The sequence below is a fragment of the Oreochromis niloticus genome, linkage group LG7 (assembly GCF_001858045.2).
Source record: "Oreochromis niloticus isolate F11D_XX linkage group LG7, O_niloticus_UMD_NMBU, whole genome shotgun sequence".
Taxonomy (NCBI): Eukaryota; Metazoa; Chordata; class Actinopteri; order Cichliformes; family Cichlidae; genus Oreochromis; species Oreochromis niloticus.
Window position 1 is genome coordinate 56832593 of NC_031972.2, and position 22742 is coordinate 56855334.

The 22742-nt window shown below is 42.4% G+C and overlaps 2 protein-coding genes across 2 annotated transcripts; one reads left to right on the top strand and one right to left on the bottom strand.

Annotated features, from left to right (window-relative positions):
- Positions 1-53: 53 nt before the first annotated feature.
- On the top strand, positions 54-21912 carry LOC106097882 (carboxylesterase 5A). Its single transcript, XM_019361495.2, has 13 exons — positions 54-162; positions 16784-16977; positions 17055-17196; positions 17421-17554; positions 19942-20095; positions 20184-20288; positions 20410-20508; positions 20661-20804; positions 20913-20990; positions 21079-21226; positions 21340-21489; positions 21575-21647; positions 21723-21912. Coding segments are annotated over exons 2-13 (1416 nt in total). The 5' UTR covers positions 54-162; positions 16784-16975; the 3' UTR covers positions 21910-21912.
- LOC106097293 (uncharacterized) lies at positions 4915-7006 on the bottom strand. Its single transcript, XM_019361496.2, has 2 exons — positions 6853-7006; positions 4915-6172 (listed from the first exon to the last, which is right to left on the bottom strand). The coding sequence occupies exons 1-2, from the start codon at positions 6932-6934 to the stop codon at positions 5589-5591; spliced, it is 666 nt and encodes a 221-aa protein (XP_019217041.1). The 5' UTR covers positions 6935-7006; the 3' UTR covers positions 4915-5588.
- Positions 21913-22742: the final 830 nt, after the last annotated feature.

The window sequence follows — 22742 nt, forward strand, 5'->3', positions numbered from 1 at the left end:
GGACTCCCTGTGCCGCTGGGGCTTATACCTCATCCCCGGCTCCTGTCAGGATTGGGCTGGTAAACGCCAGATCGCTGGTGAACAAATCTTTTATTCTGAATGAGTCATTCATCTCCTGGAAACTGGACTTCATGTGTGTCACGGAGACTTGGCTTAATACTGGTGAGTCCAGTACTTTATCTGAACTTTTACCAGCGGGTTGTTCCTATTTTAACACACCAAGGACATCAGGGAGAGGAGGAGGTACGGCGGTTGTTTTTAAAAAGGATTTTAAATGTAAACAGTGTGTTTTACAGCCCTCGTTTTCCAGCTTTGAGCTCACGTGTTTTGAAGTTAATCGCTCTAACTCTGTGCTCTTTGCTGTTATTTATCGTCCCCCTAAATACAATAAGAATTTCATAAATGACTTTTCAGAATTTCTAGCTGGGATTATGCCCAATTACGATCATGTTCTTATTGTGGGAGATTTTAATATCCATGTCTGCTGCCCTGATAAACCTCTGGTGAAGGAGTTTTTAAGTCTCATTGACTCTTTTAATCTGGTCCAGTCCGTACCTGGTCCCACACATGAACACAGACACACACTAGACCTGGTCTTGTCACACAGTCTACCTGTGTCTAACGTGGAAGTGACTGACACTGCTTTCTCTGACCATATGGCTGTATTATTTGATGCTGTGTTTTCACGCACTACAGTTCAAACCAGCGCTCCTGTTCGCCGCTGTCGGATTATTAACCCTTCCACTGCTGTCCAGTTCTCAACTGCTTTTAACCAGCTGTCTATCCCCGCCGATCGTACTCCCTTGGACACAGAGATCCTCAGCTCCTGGTTTCAATATTCTTGCCTTACTATTCTGGACTCTGTGGCACCAGTAAAAACCAGGAAGCCCAAGGCTAAAACTGACCCTTGGTTTAATGACGCCACTCGGGCTGTTAGGAGGGAGTGTCGTAGAGCTGAACGCAGATGGAAGAGGGACAAACTGCAGGTGTCTCTTCAAATCCTAAAGGACTGCTGGCGCCTCTATCAGGATACAGTCAAAGAGGCTAAAAGAAAATATTTCTCTAAGATCATTTCCTCCAACAGTCACAATCCACGTGTGTTATTTAAATCTATTGACTCAGTCTTAAATGCTCCACAAAGTGGCTGTTTGGAGGCCTCGCATAAACTGTCTAATGATTTTATGTGTTTTTTCATTGAGAAGGTTGCAACCACGCGGGCTCTCATTTCTTCCCCTGAGTCTGACCCCTCTGTCTTGATCCCTTGCTCTGCTGTTTTTAACCAGTTTGAGCCTGTGTCCCTTTCTTATTTAGAGGATGTGGTCGGCCACCTGAGGCCCTCTGGTTCCCCAAATGATCCTGTCCCACCACAGTTTTTTAAGGAGATTTTTCCTAGCATAGGCCAGGCTGTTCTTACTGTTATAAACAGCAGTTTAATATCTGGTGTAGTCCCTGCTAATTTTAAGCATGCGGTAGTACAACCCTTGCTTAAGAAACCTGCCCTGGACCACACTGTATTGGCTAACTACAGACCTATCTCCAAGTTGTCCTTTATGTCTAAAATCTTAGAGAAAATTGTACATTGCCAATTGATGGATTTTTTAAATGAGAATGGTATCCTGGAGGTCTTTCAATCAGGTTTTAAAAACTTTCATAGCACGGAGTCAGCACTTTTAAAGGTTTTTAATGATATCCTCCTTACTTGTGACTCTGGTAATCATGTTGTTCTCGTCCTCCCTGACCTAACAGCTGCCTTTGACACTGTAGACCACAACATTTTACTGTCTCGCTTGCACCATCTTGCAGGCATTCGTGGTACTGCTTTGAAATGGTTTAGGTCTTATCTTTGTGACAGAACTTTTAGTGTTAACTTTTTAGGGTATGAGTCTTCCTCTGCCACTTTTCAGTCTGGGGTCCCGCAGGGCTCAATTTTAGGGCCTCTGCTTTTTTCATTATATTTACAGCCCCTGGGAACCATCCTCAGAAGGCATGGAATATCCTTCCACTGCTATGCTGACGACTGTCAGATTTATCTGCCTCTGAAGCAGAAAGATGCATTCTCTATTAAGCCACTTCTAGCATGTCTAGAAGACATTAAATCTTGGATGTCCCTAAACTTTCTAAGGTGTAACTCAAGCAAAACCGAGGTGATTCTGTTTGGTCCTAGTGGACCTTGTGAACCCTCTGCTATTGATTTGGGACCCCTGGCAGAGTATTTTAAATCTGTTGTTACAAACCTGGGTTTTAAGATGGACAGTGATTTTAAATTAAACAGTCAAATTAGGGCTACTGTCAAGTCCAGTTTTTACCATTTAAGGCGCTTGGCAAAGATAAGACCTATTTTATCCAGGCCGCATCTTGAAACGGTAATCCATGCTTTTATTTCATGTCGTCTAGATTACTGTAATGCTCTGTATTGTGGAGTCAGCATCTTCTCTCTCGTCTGCAGCTGGTCCAGAATTCTGCTGCACGACTTTTAACCAAAACTCGTAAAAGAGAGCACATAACTCCCATCCTGGCTTCACTCCATTGGCTGCCTGTATATCTTAGAGTTCATTTTAAAATCCTCATGTTTGTTTTTAAATGTTTAAACGGTCTTGCCCCAACTTACCTCTCTGAGCTTCTGCATCCTTACTCACCCCCCAGGTCTCTCAGGTCAGCTGACAAGCTGCTCCTGGAGGTACCCAGGTCCAAGAGGAAGCTCAGAGGGGACAGGGCCTTCTCTATTGCTGCTCCTAATCTGTGGAACAATCTGCCCCAGCACATTAGAGAGGCCCCCTCACTGTCCACTTTTAAAACACATCTTAAAACCCATTTTTACTCCTTGGCATATGACACAGTCTGACCCGATTTTATTGATTTTATTGTTTTGATCTAATGTGCTGATTTTATTGTTTTAAATGTAATTCTCATCATTATTTTTATACTATTTTATTATTGTTTTTGCTATTTATGCTAATTTTATTTATTTTAATGTCATTTTAATAATTATTTTTATATATATTTTATTTATTTTTATATTTTTTAACATGTTCAATGTATCACTTTGGCATGTCAAGTGTACAGCACTTTGTGTTCAGCTGGGGGCTGATCTGAAAGTGCTATATAAATAAATTGCTTGCTTGCTTGCTTGCTCTCAGCCGCTCTTCTCCAATGTTAATGAGAGCAAACTGAGAAATGTAACCACTTTCTTTAGTGTGTACTTTCAAACACTCTGAGCTTAAACATTCAGATCGTGTTTGTAGTCATCACTGTAATAATGGGATTTGTGGGCTCGCAGGTTACATGACAATCCTGGACAACTATGAGCGGTCTACATTAGCAATAATTAACAGTATCAATTAATTTTATGCATCTTTGTTTTTGTGCAGTGACAGAAAAACAAAAAAACTCCCTCTCAGCTTGTTCGTGGCCAAAAATGGCCACCTTCTGTACACAAAATGCTATCAGATTAATATATATTAAAACATTTTCCTACTTTCATTGACTTTATTTTTTAAATTAGCAACTGTGCTAGTCATGAAAACCAATATATAATTCAAATTTAGAAATTATACCCTTTGAATACCAGTCTGATTACATATTATTACTACATTTTTGGGGGGAAATAGCAATAAAGTTCACATTTTTTCATGATGAAACATGTTAGGCTTGTCTAAGTACAAACCTTGCTGGAACAATTGAGACCACCTATTGCAACTAGCAAAAGCAAGATGCAAGGCACCAGAGCTCTTTGTGTGATCTCGTGCACGAGGGAGATGACCGTACCAAGCGCTGTTCCTGCCGCTTCCCCAGCCACTCTCGGTCAGCTCCCCTGTAGCACTGCCTTTTATTGTGGTTACATAAATATGCATAGTTTCATTAACATTTGGCATCTTAAACAAGCATATATGTGAACAAATAGTACCAGTCTGTGTGTATGTGTAGGTATGTGTGTGTGTGAATGTGGGTATATGTATGTGTGTACATGTGTGTACGTGTGTGTGTGTGTGTGTGTATATGTATGTATGTGTATGTGTCAAAAGGTGACCCTGTGAAGGCTCCCCAGAAATGCTGACGCCAGGGAGTCCAGCAGTTCACCTAAACAAAATGCTCTTGTACTTCAACAGATAAAGAGTGGGTGTCCTCCTATTCTACATATCACAAGACTAGATGCCCTTCCCATGAACTTAAAAACACATCTGTTTGAATCTGGCAGTCAATCATCCTCAGTGGTATTATGGCAGTAATAATCATAATAAAAGCTGATAACTATAATTATCATCTTTTATTATGATAATAAATAAATAAACTCTGATAATTAAACATCAACTTTTGTCCTCTAAGTCCAGGTGACTTTTTACCTACAAAGGCTATTCAGTGTGTTCAAAGGTGAACGATAGCAAAGATCCGAACATGTGAGACGAGTGTAGGTGAACTGTTTTTGTAGGACAGGGTGTAATAATCCAAAATTTTTAAATTGCAATAACAATAACAATAATAATAATAATTATTATTATTACTAGTATTGTTATTATTATTTTTAATTATTTACTTATTTCCATCCCCCCCCAACCCCCCAAAAAAGCAGTTGATAACAAAATGTTTTTTCTCTTTTTGCTGACGTCATGCTGATACCACACCACACACAACAAAGGAAGTGTATGGTAAACAAATAAAAAAACTAAAAGCCATGTGAGCAAGTATCTAATAAATAGCAAATAAATGCTACGCTACAGGACTCGCTCAACAGTTTACGGAAGTAGCAGTTAGCTTTGTTAGCATGCTAGCGCATGAGATCATCCCCTCTGTGAGAATCGTGACGTTCCCAAATCAGAAACCGTGGGTCGAGGGATCGATCCGTGCTGCAGTAAACGCCAGGACCGCCACCTACAACGCTGGTCTCGCCACTGGCGATATGAGCGCCTACAAAGCGGCTTCATACGGCGTGCGGTGAGGGATGCCAAACGCCGGTATCGAGAGCGAGCGGAGTCTCCCACGGGCGACACACACACACCATCACGGATAACAAAGCCAGGGACACTGCGACGATCAACGCCGACTTTGCATTTACCAACGAGCTGAATGAGTTCTACACCCGTTTCGAGATTTGTCAGGCGGCTAACTATTGCCTGACAACTGAGCAGGCCCGGCCCTAACCAATCTGGCGCCCTAGGCAAGATTTTAGGTGGCGCCCCCCTACATCGGCAGTGTAGTGTATGTACTCACAAGAAACCGAATAGCTTTGTCTTTGACCTTTTTTTTTTACTTAAAGAAAGCAAATTCACAATCAGAATAATTAACAAGATAAAAAAATATATGAATAAATAAATGAATACAAAAAATAAATAATGAATATATGAAATACAATAAATTTTACATACATAAACACAATAAAACGTGTCAACAAGTTGGATAAAATAAATTAAAAATACAATATAAATAAGGCACTGCACAAAACAAGATATTAAATAAACCAGTATGGCTTTAACAACTATATTACAAAAAAGGGGATCCTACAGAGTTCTCTAGTTGTGCTTTTTAATACTGCATTAACTAGAATGACTTACAAATTACTGTACACCACCCCCTCATCAACCTCACATCACCTGCTACAGCCTTACTCTCCTAGTCTTTCTTGCAGCAAAGTCATCTACAACATCATCATATGACAACTGATTTGAGACCACATGATTTATGCTTATGATGGAAAGTCCACTGAGACGTTCTTGCATCATAGTAGATCTCAGGTAGGTTTTAATGAGTTTGAGCTTAGAGAAGCTTCTTTCAGCAGCAGCCACTGTAACAGGAAGAGTGGCAAAGATTCTCAGAGCAACCCACATGTTGGGGTAAATTTCTGCCAGCTTCTTCTCATGCAGGAAGGTCAAGAGTTCCATGTTTGTCATGTTCTTTGATGGCAATGGTGGGAAATTCTGCATTTCCATTGCAAGTTCTGTGCCATTAATGTCCGGCTGGCTGTCATGGGTCAGAGTAACACCGCTTGATGCTGCTGCAAAACTGGTGGGTTGTGCTGCTGAGGTGGAGGCAACAGGAAGACCGCTTGATGCTGCTGCATCATGGCTGGGTTGTGCTGCTGATGCTGCATCACTGGTGGGTTGTGCTGCTGAAGTGGAGGCAGCAGCGGTAGATGTGGTAGATGGCCCAGGGGTGGGATTTAGAAACTTCAACAGTGCATCTGAAGAGAGGAGTATGTGACACCACTGAGTATTAAAGTCTAATAATAAAAACATATGATTCCAGGAATAAAATGAAATGATATAATATAAATGAAAAACCAAAGAGATATATGTATGATGTTAACTGATATGCAAATTAGATTAGATTCAATTTATTGTCATCATTACAGTGAAATGCTGAATAGCAGAATGCAAAGTAACAGTATAATATCATATGAGAATGTTATGTTATGATTATCTTTGACCGAATCACAGCAGTGCTCATATTAAAAAACAGCATTCCCTCTCATGTGATATTGCTTAATTAACATTAATGATGTGCACTTTAACAACTAGGCTTACAACTATAATATATACAGGGGTGGAAAAGTGACTATTACCTGCAGGGTAAACGTTAGCTAACCAGAAGGCAATAACAATGTAAACAAAAAACACCTGCTTAAAAGATGAATACAAATGAGGAATGGTGGGAAAGGTGGGAGTACTGTAATTACCTAACGTTACATTATTATTTTCCATAACAATTTAGCCCCCTCCACAATATTAACTGACGTTAAAACAGTTAACTAGCTATTTATTGATTAGCAATTAGCGAATCATGTAACATTAGCTTAATGCTAAAAATTTAGGTTACTATCACATTCAGACAAATAATTTCATGTAGGCTAACGTTACCTACCTCTGTCTTTTTCTCGTTTCTCCTCCTCTTCTTTTCTCTTTTTTCTCCCCTGGGCACCTGACAGTTTTGGCCGTTTTGACATCTTGTGTTGATTTTTTGATGTGGTGACGTCCAAAAGGAACCATGATACGGGAAGGGAGGGGGCGCACCGTGCGGGGGGCGTAATGTTGTAACAAATAATATTTCTATTAAATAAGCTTTACTTTGCATTTTAATTAACGTGGGATTATTTTTTGTATTTAGAAATAATAGTACCAACTTTTCTTTTTTTTTTTTCAACATTTGTGGCACTGGCGTGGCGCCCCCTGATGGACGGCGCCCTTAGCATTTGCCTATACGGCCTATGCCACGGGCCGGCCCTGCAACTGAGGACGGTCATCAGCGAGGGACCAAAAAGAGATCGCCTGCCAAAAACTGATTTCCAACGTTCCGTGTGTTTTTTATGTGTAATATCTTTACGTATGTTGCGAAATAGACTTTGGTGAACAGGTATTACAAAGGGGTTTTATATAAAATTTTAAAATGACCTGTTTCTCAAGTATCTTTATAACTGTGTTATTGTACTTACATTATAACCAGTCGGGTCCCCTTTGTCCACTTAAAATATGTTTGTTGTTTATAACAGTTGATTTAGAGATCGTTTTGTGAATGTGTTTGTACCAGGAATTAGCCTTATCCCAGAAGCGGATTTTGCTTAGAGCATGGTCTATTAACATAGCAATGATGCTAGCGATCTAATTTGCATATCAGAGGATTGTTAAAACTACTGTTCATCATTACTTAGCACCTAAGACTAACTTTGATACGTATTTTCTGTCACTAACTATTTCTTTTGTGCATTTATTTCACAATGTCAAAGAGCTAAAGGATATTTTATTTTCTGGTTTATTTTTAGTTTCACTCAGCACTTTCATCGAGCTATTCAAGCCACAATTGTAAAAGATTGTAAGCTGTCGAGAAGACCGTAATAAAGGAGCAAAACGCTCAGTTTCCTGGCTCATGAAAATTGAGTTTGGCTTGCTGTTGACCTGCATTAACATACACAGTGTATCCAACACGTAGTGATAACAGTACAGAACTATTGTTGCATTTGTTGCAATTTCTGCTGTCCTCTTGGTCAGCATTTTTAAAGTCAACAAGATGTTTTTTAACTGCATAAATAAAGGATATATAAAAGTTACTGCCAAAATCTGATTGCGGCTTCTACCTTGTTACAGGAATGTTGTTTGTGGCTCAAGATGACTTGAGATCATTCATGAGGAATACATTTGACATATGTTTCACATATTATAGACCAATAAGTATCAGTTTTTGGCAAATACCGGAAATCAGTTTTTGGCAGACGATCACTTTTTGCACAACACCAGCGATCAGCACAGTGGAGCATGACGTCCGAGCGGCACTGAGGAGAGTGAACACAAGGAAAGCAGCAGGATCAGACGGCATCTCCGGCCATCTGCTGCATTGCTGTGCTGACCAGCTAGCAGGTGTGCTCACTTCCATTTTCAATGAGTCCCTGGCAAAGTCTGTGGTCCCCACATGCTTCAAGAGATCCACCATCATCCCTGTGCTGAAGAACAACAAGCCCTTGTGACTGAATGACTACCAGCCAGTTGCATTGAGTTTGGTGGTAATGAAGGTGTTCGAGAGGCTGTTGAAGAACATCATCTCCTCCTCCATCCCAAACACCACAGATTCGCTCCAGTTCGCCTACCAACCCAGCAGATCCACACAGGACACCATCACCCTTGTCCTGCACACTTCTCTCAGCCACGTCGACAAGAAACAGGGTAACTAAGTAAGATCGCTGTTTGTTGATTACAGTTCAGCGTTTAACACAATAGTGCCCGGTAGATTGTTTACAAAGCGGAGGGATCTAGGACTCAACAGCGGTCCATGTGCATGGGTATTCTGCCCTCACTGCTACACTGGACACAGTTATGCAGATAGATAAACTCCTCGACAACTGACAGGTGTATCGTCCCTTTTATTGATGCTGCCTTCAATTATCAACAGAGTGAAAAAGCGATGCTTTCTGTAAAACAACGAAGAGGATGGATGCAGATGTTTATTAGAACAACATGCTGAGTCAGTCTTTTCTCAAAGTGTGCTGCATACTAACTCTACAGCTAATAACAAACAAAACTTGGCATGAAAGAACTGTAGTGACTCCTGCTGGTGGGAAGAAGAACTACACCAGCACACTCCCCGTCTGACATCAATTGGATGTCATCACCATCTTTAAGGATCAATGTCTCTATTAGTATTTCGCAGCAGGAGTACAGTCTCTGTCACTGGTCGTAAGAAGGTTTTAGATGTACCTCCAGAAGCGACCTTTACCTCAATCTTTCTGACATGTCCGTCTTGGCTAGGAAAGGTCTCAACAACCACCCCATGGGCCAGTGGTTTCTTTTAGCTCCACTGTCCTTTAGAAGAACAAGATCTCCCTTTTGAAGATTTTGACTCACAGATTGCCATTTCCTTCGCTCTTGGAGTGTCGGCAGGTACTGTGTTTTCCAACGGTGCCAGAAGACATTTGAAAGATGCTGCACTTGTCTCCATTGACGTCCGAACAAATCTTTATTGTCAAAGTGCCCGGGTGGCGTAGGTGGTAATCCAGTTTTCTGCGTAAGGAGGGTAGCAGGCGTAAGAAGAAAGGGGCAATCTGGATCTGATGAGACTGGTAGTAGCGGTCGAGAGTTTACGATAGCGGTTACCTCTGCTAGAAGGGTAACGAGAACTTCATGGGTCAACGGGCGAACTGGGTTGACAGTTAGCATAGAGTCCAGTATGCGCTTCACGATGCCAATCATGCGCTTCCAACTTCCTCCCATATGAGAACTATGAGGAGGGTTGAAGATCCATGTGCATTCATTCTTGGATAAAAAGTCTTGAATTTCCTGGTTGTCACAGTGTTTTGAAGTTATGCCGAGCTCCTTGCACGCTCCCAGAAAGTTGGTCCCACAGTCGGACCTCAGCTGCTTTACTGGTCCTCTGATAGAGATGAATCGTCTCAGAGCATTGATAAAACTAGACGACTCCATCGTCTCGATGACCTCAACATGAATGGCCCTGATGCCCAAGCAGGTGAAGATGACGGCCCAGTGTTTGCTGCTGGCAAGGCCTCCTCTTGTTCTCCGAGAGCTTACTGTCCACGGTCCAAAGACGTCAACTCCGACGTAAGTAAACGGGGGGCAGACCGTCACACGATCGGAGGGTAAGTCTGACATTTTTTGCTTTTCTGTGTTCCACCTGAGCTTGCGGCAAATTACACAGTGGTGGATGACTAAGCTGATGCTCCATTTCCCACCAACAATCCAGAAGCCAGCCGATCTCATGGCTCCCTCTGTGAAATGGCGCCCCTGGTGCTGCACCTGTTGGTGGTAGTGTCGGATTAGTAGGGTAGTTAAATGGTGGTTACCTGGGATGATAATGGGGTGTGCTTCGTCGCTTTCCATGCTGACTTGTGAAAGTCGACCACCAACCCTGAGACAGTCTGCATTGTCTTTGAAAGGAGAGAGTTTTCTGAGAAGGCTCTGTTTCGGAATGTCCTTTTGGGCTCGAAGACATGTGAAGATGTCAGGGTAAACCTCGTGTTGAAGACCACTCAGAAGAACGCTCTTTGCCTTACTGTAATCTTCTGGACTAAGACTTTTGCAGATATGCCAGCCATGACACTTTTTTGGGGGAGTGCTGTTCCTGTAACACCTTGCAATATGAATGAGCCTTGCTATTGCTCTCAACAATGACCCCCAAGTAGAGAAAGACACAAATCGTCTCGTTTCGAGGAAAGAAGCCGCGACATTGGTTGAAAGTGATGTCACTGTTGGACGGATCTCAGGATCTGATTCAGGATTGACTAGTTCAAAGGTGTGTTTAGTCACTTCAGGAGTTGATCCCAGTAGGTAATCTGGTCCTTTGAGCCATGGGCTTGATGAGAGTGCACTAGCTGGGATTGATCTTGAAGCTATGTCGGCCGGGTTAAGGTCTGTTGGAACGTAGTTCCACTGCTCTGGGTTGGACGATTTTCGAATCCTCTGTACGCGATTGCATACGTAGACGTAGAATCGTCTGGATTCATTCTGTATGTATCCGAGTACCACTCTGCTGTCTGTGAAAAATCTTGTAGAATGGAAGGGAACATCGATTTCCTCTGTGATAATGTCAGCAATCTCGACAGCTGCACATAGCTCGAGCCTGGGGATTGTTATTTCCTGCTGCGGTGCAAGTTTCGCTTTGCCAAACACGAATCCCAGTTCGCTTTTGCCTTCTGAATCTGTGAGCTTGACGTAGGCTACTGCAGTGATAGCTTTCGTAGACGCGTCACAGAATATACAGAGCTCCCTTTTTTCTGCACCACTGAAGGATATGGAGGTGTACATTCTTGGTATTCTGACTTCTTCGAGAAGTTTCAGGGACTCTTTCCATGCGCTCCACTCTTGGAGCAACTTTTCTGGGAGTGGATCATCCCATTGACATATGTCTGTGGAAAGTTCTCTAAGGAGAGCTCTGCCTTTGATGCTGACCGGAGCTGCAAACCCAAGAGGGTCAAACAGACTGTTGACAACTGAAAGTACCCCTCTGCGGGTATAGGGCTTCTCAGCAGTGGGCACTTGAAACGTGAATTTGTCTGTTGCAATGTCCCAGCTTATTCCGAGGCTTCTTTGCATGGGTGGAATGTCGGCTCCTAGGTCGAGGTCTTTTAGACCCTTGGCTAGATCGTCTTTGTGGAATGCCTTCATTACGTTCACGTCATTGGATGCAATCTTGTGTAGCCTCAGATTAGATGAAGCCAGAGTGTCTTGAGCGTTTTGCATAACAGCAATGGTATCAGTACTTGATTGGAAGGAGGCAAGACAATCATCTACGTAAAAATGTCGCTCCACCAGATGTTGTGTGGTGATGTCTTGCTTGTCTCGGTCTTCTGATGCCCTTCTGAGTCCGTAAGTTGCAACCGCGGGCGACGGGCTGTTGCCAAAGACATGTACGGTCATTCTGTATTCCACAATTGGTTGATCCATGTCATTGTTTTGGTGCCAGAGGAATCTCAAAAAGTTCCGGTGGTCCTCCCTGACCACGAAGCAATGGAACATTTGTTTGATATCGGCTGTGACTGCCACCTTTTCTTCACGGAGTCGCATCAACACACCCAACAAGCTATTGTTGAGGTTGGGCCCAGTAAGAAGAACATCGTTGAGGGATACTCCATTGTGTTGCGCACTTGAATCAAAGACAATGCGTATTTGTTCCGGTTTGCGTGGGTGATACACTCCGAAGAAGGGGAGGTACCAACACTCTTCTTCTTTAGTGAGTGGTGGCGCTATCTCAGCGTGGCCGTTATCAAACAAAGTTTGCATGAAGTCTGTAAACTGACCTTTCACCTGAAGGCGTTTGTTCAGCATGTGGCGTGCTGACGTAAGGCGTTGCATAGCTTGCCGCTTATTGTTCGGCAGGCGTGGCCTGGGCGAACGAAAAGGTAGTGGCGCAACCCAGCTGTTGGCACTGTCCTGGTAGACCTCCTTGTCCATTATCTGTAGAAAGGCTCTTTCTTCCTGTGAGTAGCCGAGGCTCTCGTCCAAACTCGTTTGTTTGAAAACTGTTTCTCCAATCGAAGAGTGCTTTGTTCGCATTGGAGAGTTGACCTTGTTGTAGCCTTGCGAGTTGAAACTTTCCTTTACTTGAATGGCATTTTTGCATGGAAGGAAGTGACTTGGACGACCATTGTCTAAGATGTTTGTTTTGAAAATGTTAGCACGCGCGGGTTTGTGAGCTCCACCCAGGCAAACGTTCCCAATGATCACCCATCCAAGAGCTAGCTTCTGTGCAAATGGCGCGTTTGGAGGTCCATTGCGCTGGTCGAGAACTTTGTGTGCTTGAATAACGTCCCTTCCAATGAGCAGCAGGATCTGAGCGCTCTGGTCGAGAGCTGGAATTTCGGTTGCGATTTCATGAAGGTGGGTGTGGTTTCGAGCAGCTTCAGCTGTGGGAATCTCACTGCGATTGTCGAGTAGCATATCACACTCGATAAGTGTCTGGAGCTCAAGACGTGACGTACAGTCTGCCGATTCTACAATGAAGTTGAAAGCTCTCCTCCCTGTCACTTCCTCCAATCCGGCACAGGTTCTCAGTTTATATGGAAAGGAGTTCCTGGTGACTCCAAATGTGTCAAAAACCGATGATTTTGCAAGTGACCTATTGCTTTGGTCATCTAGGATGGCGTAGGCCTTAAGCTTCTTTTCAGGTGAATTCTTTGGGTAGATGAACACAAGGCAGATCTTGGCACATGAGTGACTTTCAAATTCACTTCCACAGACTTGTGTGCATGTCGAGATAGCTGTGGGGCGTGTAGCATTGCACTCCCCGCCGTCAGCTTTCACGGGCTCTGCAATAGTAGCTGTCACAGTAGTCGTTGGTGCCAGTCCCGGATGAAGAGCTGTAATGTGTAATTTTGAATCACATTCTGTACAATGTATTCCTGACTTACATGTCTTTGCCTGGTGGTTTGTAGAAGCGCAGCATTTGAAGCAAATCATGTTTTTCTTAAGATAGGCCTTTCGCTCCTCCAGTGGCATTTCCTTGAATGCTCTGCATTTTTTGAGAGCATGAGGTTTTTTGTGGATAGGACATTCTTTATTTGGGTCCTCAATGTTTGTAGGAGTTGGTTTCAGCTCCGTACTGACAACTTCGGTTCTGATGACTGAGATAGGTTCTCTTTTAGCGTGTTTTTCGTAAAGTTTGTTTGTCTTTGAAAGGGCAGGAGGCGGCTGCACAGACTGCCTAAAGCTGGGGTCGTTCCGCATCTTTGCTTCTCTGCTGATGAAAGCCACAAATGCAGAGAACGGCGGAAATGATACGCAATGGTCCTCTTTGTATTTAGAACCATAGTTCATCCATTTCTCTTGCATAGCATAGGGGAGTTTTTCCACCACTGGATTAATGCCTCTCGCTGTATCGAGGTAGAGTAGACCTGGAATGTAACCTTCACTCTTTGCGGCATCTATCTCTAGGAGCAGGTCTTGTAGTTCTCTCAACAGTTGTGGATCTTTGTATGAGATTTTTGGGAAACGGTCCAGTCTGTCGAGCAGTGCGTTCTCTATAGCTTCGGGGGAGCCGTAGCACTCATTTAATCTTTCCCACACCTTAGCGAGTCCTTCAGAGGGATTGTTAATATGAACAGCTCTTAAACGATATGCATATTGGACTGATTCTGCGCCGAGCCATTTAATCAGCAAATCCAGTTCCTCACTGGCCGTTAGGTTTAAGTCACAAATCGCGTTCTCAAACGAAGATTTCCATCCCCAGTAATCTCCTGCCTTGTCACTGAACCTTCGGAGGCCACCGGTGAGTAAGTCACGTCTTGCAAGAAACCTGGCTACGTCAGAAATGTTTCCTTGTTGCATGCTCACCTTACGTTCAAATCTCGGTGAAGTACCTGGCGACGTTTTCTGCATTAATTTCGGAGACTGGGAAACGTTTTCTCCTTTGTCAGTACTCAGAGGTTGAAGGACACATTCCTTTAAGGTGTCCGACCTGGTTGGCTCTTGTTTTGGCGTGAGGAATGTGACACTTGGCGCGGGCATTGAATTATACCCGGTGTGACCAATTGGGCTTGTGCTGTCTTTGATGATGAGCTGGTCTTTCACATAGTTAAAGGTGCATTCCAAAGTGTCAACACTTTGAGGTACACGCACGTGTTCTTCTCCAAAATCATTGACTGCTGTTTCAAAAACTATTGCTTCGGCGTGTGCCGCTTCCGCATCACGTTCTTGTTGGAGGGCTTGTAACGTGGCCTCTAGACGTGTTTCTTCTACTTTAAGCTCTGCTTTCTTAACTTGCATTTCAATTTCCTTTTTAGCATATTCAGCTCTTTTGCGTGCTGCTTCAGCTTTGGCTCGAGCGTTTAGGGCGGCCATACTGGCAGATGATCTACTTGTACCTTTTGACACATATGATTTCTCTGAACGGACAGATGATGCTTTATCTTCTCTTGCTTCAGATATGGTTGATGTAGCTGAGTTGACGTAACATCCAAAGGTTGTCTTGTAGAAGGACGCTTTTTCACTATTCTGCCCTCACTGCTACACTGGACACAGTTATGCAGATAGATAAACTCCTCGACAACTGACAGGTGTATCGTCCCTTTTATTGATGCTGCCTTCAATTATCAACAGAGTGAAAAAGCGATGCTTTCTGTAAAACAACGAAGAGGATGGATGCAGATGTTTATCAGAACAACATGCTGAGTCAGTCTTTTCTCAAAGTGTGCTGCATACTAACTCTACAGCTAATAACAAACAAAACTTGGCATGAAAGAACTGTAGTGACTCCTGCTGGTGGGAAGAAGAACTACACCAGCACAATGGGTGTTGGACTTCCTCACTAGCAGAACTCAGGTGGTGAGGGTGGGTAGGTGTGTCTCCGACAGCATCACCATCCACATGGAGCACCACAGGGGTGTGCACTCTCGCCACTGCTCTACTCCCTCTATACTTCTGACTGCGTGGCCACCCATGGCTCCAATACCATTGTGAAGTTAGCTTACGACACAGTGGTGTTGGGCGCCATCTCCAACAATGATGAGGCGGCCTACATGGATGAGTTGAAGAATCTGGCATCGTGGTGGACAACCACCTCCAGCTGAACGTCTGCAAGACCAAGGAGCTGGTGGTGGACTTCAGAAGGAGTAAACACAGAGTCTATAAGCCCATTATCATCAATGGAGATCCAGTGGAGAGGGTGCGGTCCTTCAAGTATCTTGGTGTCCAGATCTCCTCAGACCTGAAAATGGTCTGCTCACATTCAGGTCCAGTCCAAAAAGGCCAGGCAGCGCCTGTACCATCTCCCACAACTGAGGAAGTTCGGGGTCTCTCCAGTGATCCTCAGGACTTTCTATGCAGGCACTGTGGAGAGCATCCTCACACAGAACATCACATCCTGGTAACAGCTGTGTTAAGGACCAAAAAGCTTTTCAGAGAGTGATCCGTACAGCAGAACGCTGCTGCAGGGCTGCTCTCCCCTCCCTACAGGACATTTACACCAGGAGATGTTGGTCCAGAGCAGCTCAGATATTGAAGGAACCTTCCGATTCCAGCAACAAACTGTTTCAACTTCTGCAATCAGGCAGAAGGTTCCACACCGTCCAGGAAAAAAAAAATTCTCAGGCCATCCGAGTCCTAAACCACATTCCAGAACTTTCATGGTTAACTCATATCATGCCTGATTATTTTGGTCTGATTCTTTTTGGCTTCACTACGTACAATGTACATTTTCAGATTTTCAATTTAAAATTTCCAGTTTGTTTTATTTTATTTACTTAATGTATATAATTCACTTACTTGCTGCACATAATGTCCTCTTTTGTATATAATTCACTTACTGTGTATGATGTTCTCTTTTTGCACTGTCCAGGAGCGTTTCAGGACACATTTCACTGTGTATTGTACTCATAACTATGCATGTGACAAATAAAGAATCTTGAATAATGAAGAATCACACTTGGTCAGATTATTTAAACTAAAGTGATGATAATAAAAATAATAAAAATGCTTATTTAGTGTAACAGTTATGTAGCTTGAGTAGCACACTGCTCAAGCAACTTAATCCACCACATGGTCTGCATCAATAAATATTAGAATTTAAAAAATAAATAATAGAATAGGAATTAAGGTGTCCACAGCAAAATATGAATTTTTATTCTGTTTTCTAAAAGTGGTTATCCCAAATCCTGAAGATGAATACAGTGGTGAACCAGCGTTTTCTTGACATTGAATTCATTTACATAATTAACCAATTCATAAAATTTTGAATAGTTTTTCTTTTGATATCAATGTAGCTTAATGAACCGTTAGACCTTACATTGCACATTACATTTTTTTTTTTTAAATATAAAGTTTTATGTTAAGATTTTAAGTCATTTCTAATATCCTGACAGCACCTGTAGTCCACACGGGGGCTTGGGAGCCTGAAAGGTGAGTATGTGAGTGTGAAAGGGAAGGAGACTGGTGTCCATGCCTACCTGGGTGTCCCATTTGCCAAACCACCCCTTGGCCCTTCCTTGAGACTGGCTCCATCTCAGCCTGTAGAAGGATGGGAAGGAGTAAGAGATGCCACTAAAAAGCCACCAATGTAAGAAACATGTGCTTCAACACACTTTGAGAAAAAAATTGGCTGTGTTTGAATCATTAACATTGTCTCTCTTTAAGGTGCGTTCAGTCTAAAGAAGTTCTTTTGGATCTGGTTGATAAACTCGGAAAACTGCTGGCGGATATACCAGACATCTCTGAAGACTGTCTTTACCTCAACATTTACACTCCTGCAAACAGAGCTAATAATGCCAAGCTACCAGTAAGAACGTTTTGCTATAGGTTTTGATGGATGCCTAAACACAGTCTCAATAAAGACACCCATCTTCACAACTCAATTGTATCAATTTAAAATGTAAACTTAAGTGTTTTTGTCTGTTTAACGTTTAAATTAGTTACTGTTATTAGATTAGTTATTGTAGCTTAACTGACACTCCAAATGGTCCTCTAAGCTTTGAAGAAACGCTATTTAATTGTTCTCTCTAGGTCATGGTCTGGATCCATGGTGGGGGCTTTGCGCTGGGATCAGCTTCAATATATGATGGCTCTGCCCTGGCTGCTTACCAGGACGTAGTTGTGGTTCTGATCCAGTATCGCTTGGGACTTCTGGGTTTTCTCAGGTAAATAAACTTCATCCACCCATAATCTCTCCAGCGTGTCCTGGCTCTGCCTCAGGGCCTCCTCCCAGTGAAATACTGGGAGCCCAGGAGTTCTCACCCAGGAGGCATTCTAGTCCGATCGTTAAACCACCTAACTGGCTCCTTTCAATCTGTAGGAGTAGCGGTTTTATTCTGAACCCCTACCGAATGGCCGAGCTCCTTAACTTTAGGGAGAAGCCAGCCACTATGGCGCTTTTTTTGTACCTCTATTCTGAGGTCACATAAAAAAAATAAAAATAAAATTTGCAAGCACAAATGTTGCATTTTGAGAAGAAAATTATTTTGCACGAAGAAAAGTTTATTTTGAGCGAACAAAATTCATTTCTGCGTGCAAGAAATGTATTTCAGTGTTTGCTATTTTCCTCACACACAGTTGTTGGCACTTGCTCAGATCTCTGCTGTGTGCTGACAGACATCTGCAAACCCGCTCTTAGTGTGTCATTCGTGCTCACAACATCTCTGCTCCATGCACGCTCAACTCTCTGTACACCGTTATGAGTGTGCCACAGAACCAACCAATCACAGACTTGGATGCAAAAATTCTGAATTGCTGTTACAGTCTCCAATCAGCTCGCTAGCTACTGCATTCTGGAAACATGGCCCAGAATGTAGCTAAATCCTGTGGAGTGAGATGTCTGTCAGCACACAGAGCAGAGATCTGAGCGAGAGCAAGTGCCAACAACTGAGCGAGAGGATGTCACGGCTGTGATGGCGGACCGTGTGGAATTTAATGAAGGACCCAAGATGCAGGCAGCTTTCAGATGCGAGGGAGTTTTATTAGGGAGGTGAAATAAACAGAAACGCAGTGGGCATGAAAAAGAACCTAATAACCTAAACTGGAGAAAACTAACAACAACAGACCTGAAAGGTAGATGCAGGGAGCCTCGGCAAACCACACAGGAAAACGCAGGGAAATACACAGACGGACTAGTGACGAACACAAGAGAACACACCCTATAAATACACAGATGGGAACATGAGGGAACGAGGAACAGGTGGGAACACAGCCGGGAGAAATTAGACCTAACAAGACAGAGGAAGAAAAACTAGAAACCCTGACATAAGACATGAACCTTCAGAACAAAACAGGAAATACAGAGAGACCCATACTGGAGAGGAGGGAACTACTAAATAACTGGGAAACTAAGAAACACAAGAAACTCAAAGCAGCATAACTAAACTCTCTGTGACACAAGAAAGCACTTGGTCGAGAGTCCCAGGTTCCTGAAATGTGGGCACAGAGTTAACATGTTGGAAACCAAATAACAAAACCTAAGAATTAGAACTCAGGAAGTACTACAAAACTAGGGAGCTAGAAATACCAGGACAGAAACCAAAACACAAACAGTCAAGTACAAAACTCAAAACACTGGGTCACCGACCCAGGACCGTGACAGAGGAGCTGTTATTGTGTGTGTGTGTGTATGGATAATACCAAACACTGAAATACATTTCTTGCATGCAGAAATGACTTTTGTTCGCTCAAATTGAACTTTTCTTCGCACAAAATAATTTTCTTCTCAAAATGCAACATTTGCACTTGCACATTTTTTTTAAACGTGCACTCAGAATACAGGGACAAAAATAACGCCGTTAGCCACCCTTTGGAGAAAGCTCGTTGCTGCAGCACAAATCCATCTGTGGATCTTCCACTTCCATCTTCTGTCACTCGTGAACCCTCTCCAGGGTGGGGCCCTGATAACCCTATCTGAAGCAGGGTAAACTGTTCCCTCAGTGTTGCTCATAGGAAGTGTATATGAATTCAAATGACCAAATTAGAACACACTATGGTTGTGTTTTTCTGCTTTTTTTTATCTGATCTAATATGAAAAAGAATTGAAAGTTGGCTTTATTTGTCATGAAGTATAAACATAGCTTGGTAAGCAATAGCTTGGTTTTGACTGTCTTACCCTGTCACTCAGCTTCAACAAATTGTATGGAAGTGGCATATGCAGCTACTGCCCAACTGCACAAATGGATCCAGTAGTAGGTCTCAGAATCCTGGCACTACTATCTGCTGCCAGCCAGTAGCACTGGACTTTCTGTTGAATTTCAAGATTAACTTCAGGGTGAAATTGGCCATATTCAGCACTATTTCGTTCAATTTCATCTTGAAAGTACTTGGAATTATTTTAGAGCTAATAGTCACAACTTTTACTGTTATTTCCACAATGTCACTAAAACTAAAAAGACTCACGTCTTTTCTAAAAACATTCACATACTTCAATGCTAGATCAGTTCTAACACGTGTCCTCACAGATGCTTTAAACACATGGATAGAAGTGTCTTATGAAAAGATGTTTCATTTAGGAAAAATACATTATAAAAATGGCAATGTGTTCTGTCAGCACTGGAGATGAGCACATTCCAGGGAGCTGTGGCCTGCTGGACCAGGTTGAAGCTCTCAAGTGGATCCAGCAGCACATTCACAACTTTGGAGGAGACCCAGGATTAGTTACCATATTTGGAGAGTCTGCTGGTGGAGTGAGCGTGTCTCTTCTGGTAAGAATCTACAGTTAGAGGAACTTTATATAAACTTTTTCACTCTAGAACAAAACCTTAATATCTGATGTGTTACTTGAATCACCAGCTCCTGTCACCTCTGTCTGATGGGCTGTTTCACCGTGCCATTGCTGAGAGTGGCACAGCTGCGATGAATGTACTTATGGCAAATGATCCTCTACCAATGGCGCAGGTTAATTATCCATATTTTTCTCTTTTGGAGGGTTAAACATTTTTGTTGCAGAATAATGAGCATATTAAAATGGATTTGTTTTGAGAAATATTTCCTATTTGTATTTTACATTTCACATCAGGCAGTTGCAAATGCATCTGGTTGCAGCCTTGAAAGCACAAAGAAGATCAGTGACTGCATGAGAAACCTTGACATCGATACTATAGTGGGTTTTACACAGGTGAGATAATGAGTGCAAACATTATAAAGAATGCTCAATAGCTGAATATGATTATTATGTCTTTGGGAATATTTCTTTGAAACCTTTCATTTCTCCCTCAGCTATGTTCATGCTATCACATCTTTTACTTTTGTACATTGTATTTTCTCAAGGATACAACATTAAGATTTCAAGTAAATGTTGATGGACATTTCCTGACTAAACCTGTGGATGAGCTGTTTCGTAAACATGAACTTCATGCTGTACCATTCATGACTGGTGCCAATAATGATGAAGGTGGATGGATGCTTGCATCAGTAAGTGTCACAGGAACATGTAAATAAAGAGCTCCATGATCTCAATGTGGTTTGTTGTTGTTTTGCAATGTTGGAAAAAAAATGTAATTTGGCTTGGTATTTCCTTAGTTTTTTGCTCCACAAAACTGGACAGAAGGACTAGATCGGGAGTTTGTTGTGAACATCGTGTCCCTCTTCTACCCCGATGTAAGGCAGACACTACCTGATATTATAATATGATCATCCCTTGACCTGTTCAAGCTTCTTTAACTGACGTGTTCCTTATTTCTTTAAGCCTAAAGAAGCATTTATCAGAGATGTGATAGCTGATGAATATATCGGAAATGGTGATGACCGTGTGAAAAACAGAGATGGGTACACTGAGATGCTTGGAGATTTGTTTTTCACCATTCCAGCGATTAAAGCTGCTAATGCTCACAGAGGTAATTTCATTTGTTTAATGAAAGATTAAGCAAATATGTTTAAAAGCCAGCACTTGATATTTACTGTTTCACACTTTCATTAACAAATATCACACACATTTGTCTAATTCTAGATGCAGGCGCTCCTGTATACCTGTACGAGTACCAACATCCTCCCAAATTCCTGCAGCAGAAAAGGCCGAGTTTTGTTGGGACTGACCATGGAGATGAAATTTTCACAGTTTTGGGATTTTGCTTCACAACTAACCATATTAGGTTATCCGGTAAGACTTTACAAAACCTCTGCCTTAGTGCTCGATCTGTTTTATTTTGTGGATTGAAAAATGTTTTGCAACATGATCGTTTTAGATCCATGCCCCGAGGATGAGGAACAGTTGAGCAAGATCATGATGAGCTACTGGGGGAACTTTGCTCGCACAGGGTAGGAATTTCAAACTATTGTAGATTTCACACTTCACACATTTAATAACTGAATAACAAATGTATATGTGTTCAGATCTCCTGATAGGCACAACCTTGTCCACTGGCCAAAGTATGGAGCAGAAGAAAAGTACCTGTGGATTGGTTTGAAAAAGCAGGTAACTGCTCAGCACCTGAAGAAGGAACGGTTTGTCTTCCTGACTCAGACTGTCCCAGAGAAGATCAAACAGCATGAGGAAAATGCAGAACGCAGCGAGCTGTAGAAAGCTCCCATCTGGGCTCTGCTCCATCAGTTTTAAAGTATTAGACTAAACCAGGGGTAGGCAACTCCAGGCCTCAAGTGCTGGTGTCCTGCAGGTTTTAGATGTGTCCTTGATCCAACACACCAAATGACCTCCTCAACATGTCTTGAAGTTCTCCAGAGGCCTGGTAATGAACTAATGATTTGATTTAGGTGTGTTGACCCAGGATGACATCTAAACCCTGCAGGACACCAAACCTTGAGGCCTGGAGTTGCCTACCCCTGGACTAAACCATAATTCTCTTATCAGAAGGTCTTGTGAGGATCATCCATATTCTAATATAAATTTTTTGTTTTGTTTTGTTTATTTTAATTGAATCCAGGGTATCAGGGTATTTTAAATCTAGTACTGTAAACATAGGTTTTGTAAAACATTTATAAAATAAAAAGATTTGACAAACCAATTTTGCAGCATTTTGTTTGTCTGTGACCTGTGCTAGTATTAACTGAAAACTTAGCATTCCATTCCCTAGAATATCCTTTCAGACGCAACATGCCTTTTTTCATATTTTTCTTCTAACATTTCATGTTGTGTACATTCAACCTTCCGAAGTCCTCTTGAGCAACTCTGGCAACACCCCTGTATCTGTGTGGGTCATGAGAAATGCAATGCAAGCAAAAACAACTGCACTTGTATTAATTACTGTATCATAGTTCAAGAGCCTGTGACACAGCATGCGCTCATATGAATAAACTTGTGACCAAATTCACATTTTGAGCTTTTCAGACAGGCAGATGAAAAAAAAAGGATTCCAAGAAAAAGTTGTGAATTACGATAGCAACGAAGTAGGCGGG

Coding starts and splice junctions, on each gene's coding strand:
- LOC106097882 (XM_019361495.2), top strand. Junction 20,096..20,183: donor GAGTGAGCGTGTCTCTTCTG/GTAAGAATCTAC, acceptor TTGAATCACCAG/CTCCTGTCACCTCTGTCTGA. Junction 20,289..20,409: donor ATCCTCTACCAATGGCGCAG/GTTAATTATCCA, acceptor ATTTCACATCAG/GCAGTTGCAAATGCATCTGG.
- LOC106097293 (XM_019361496.2), bottom strand. CDS start 6,934: ATGTCAAAACGGCCAAAACTGTCAGGTGCCCAGGGGAGAAAAAAGAGA. Junction 6,173..6,852: donor GAAACGAGAAAAAGACAGAG/GTAGGTAACGTT, acceptor TCCTCTCTTCAG/ATGCACTGTTGAAGTTTCTA.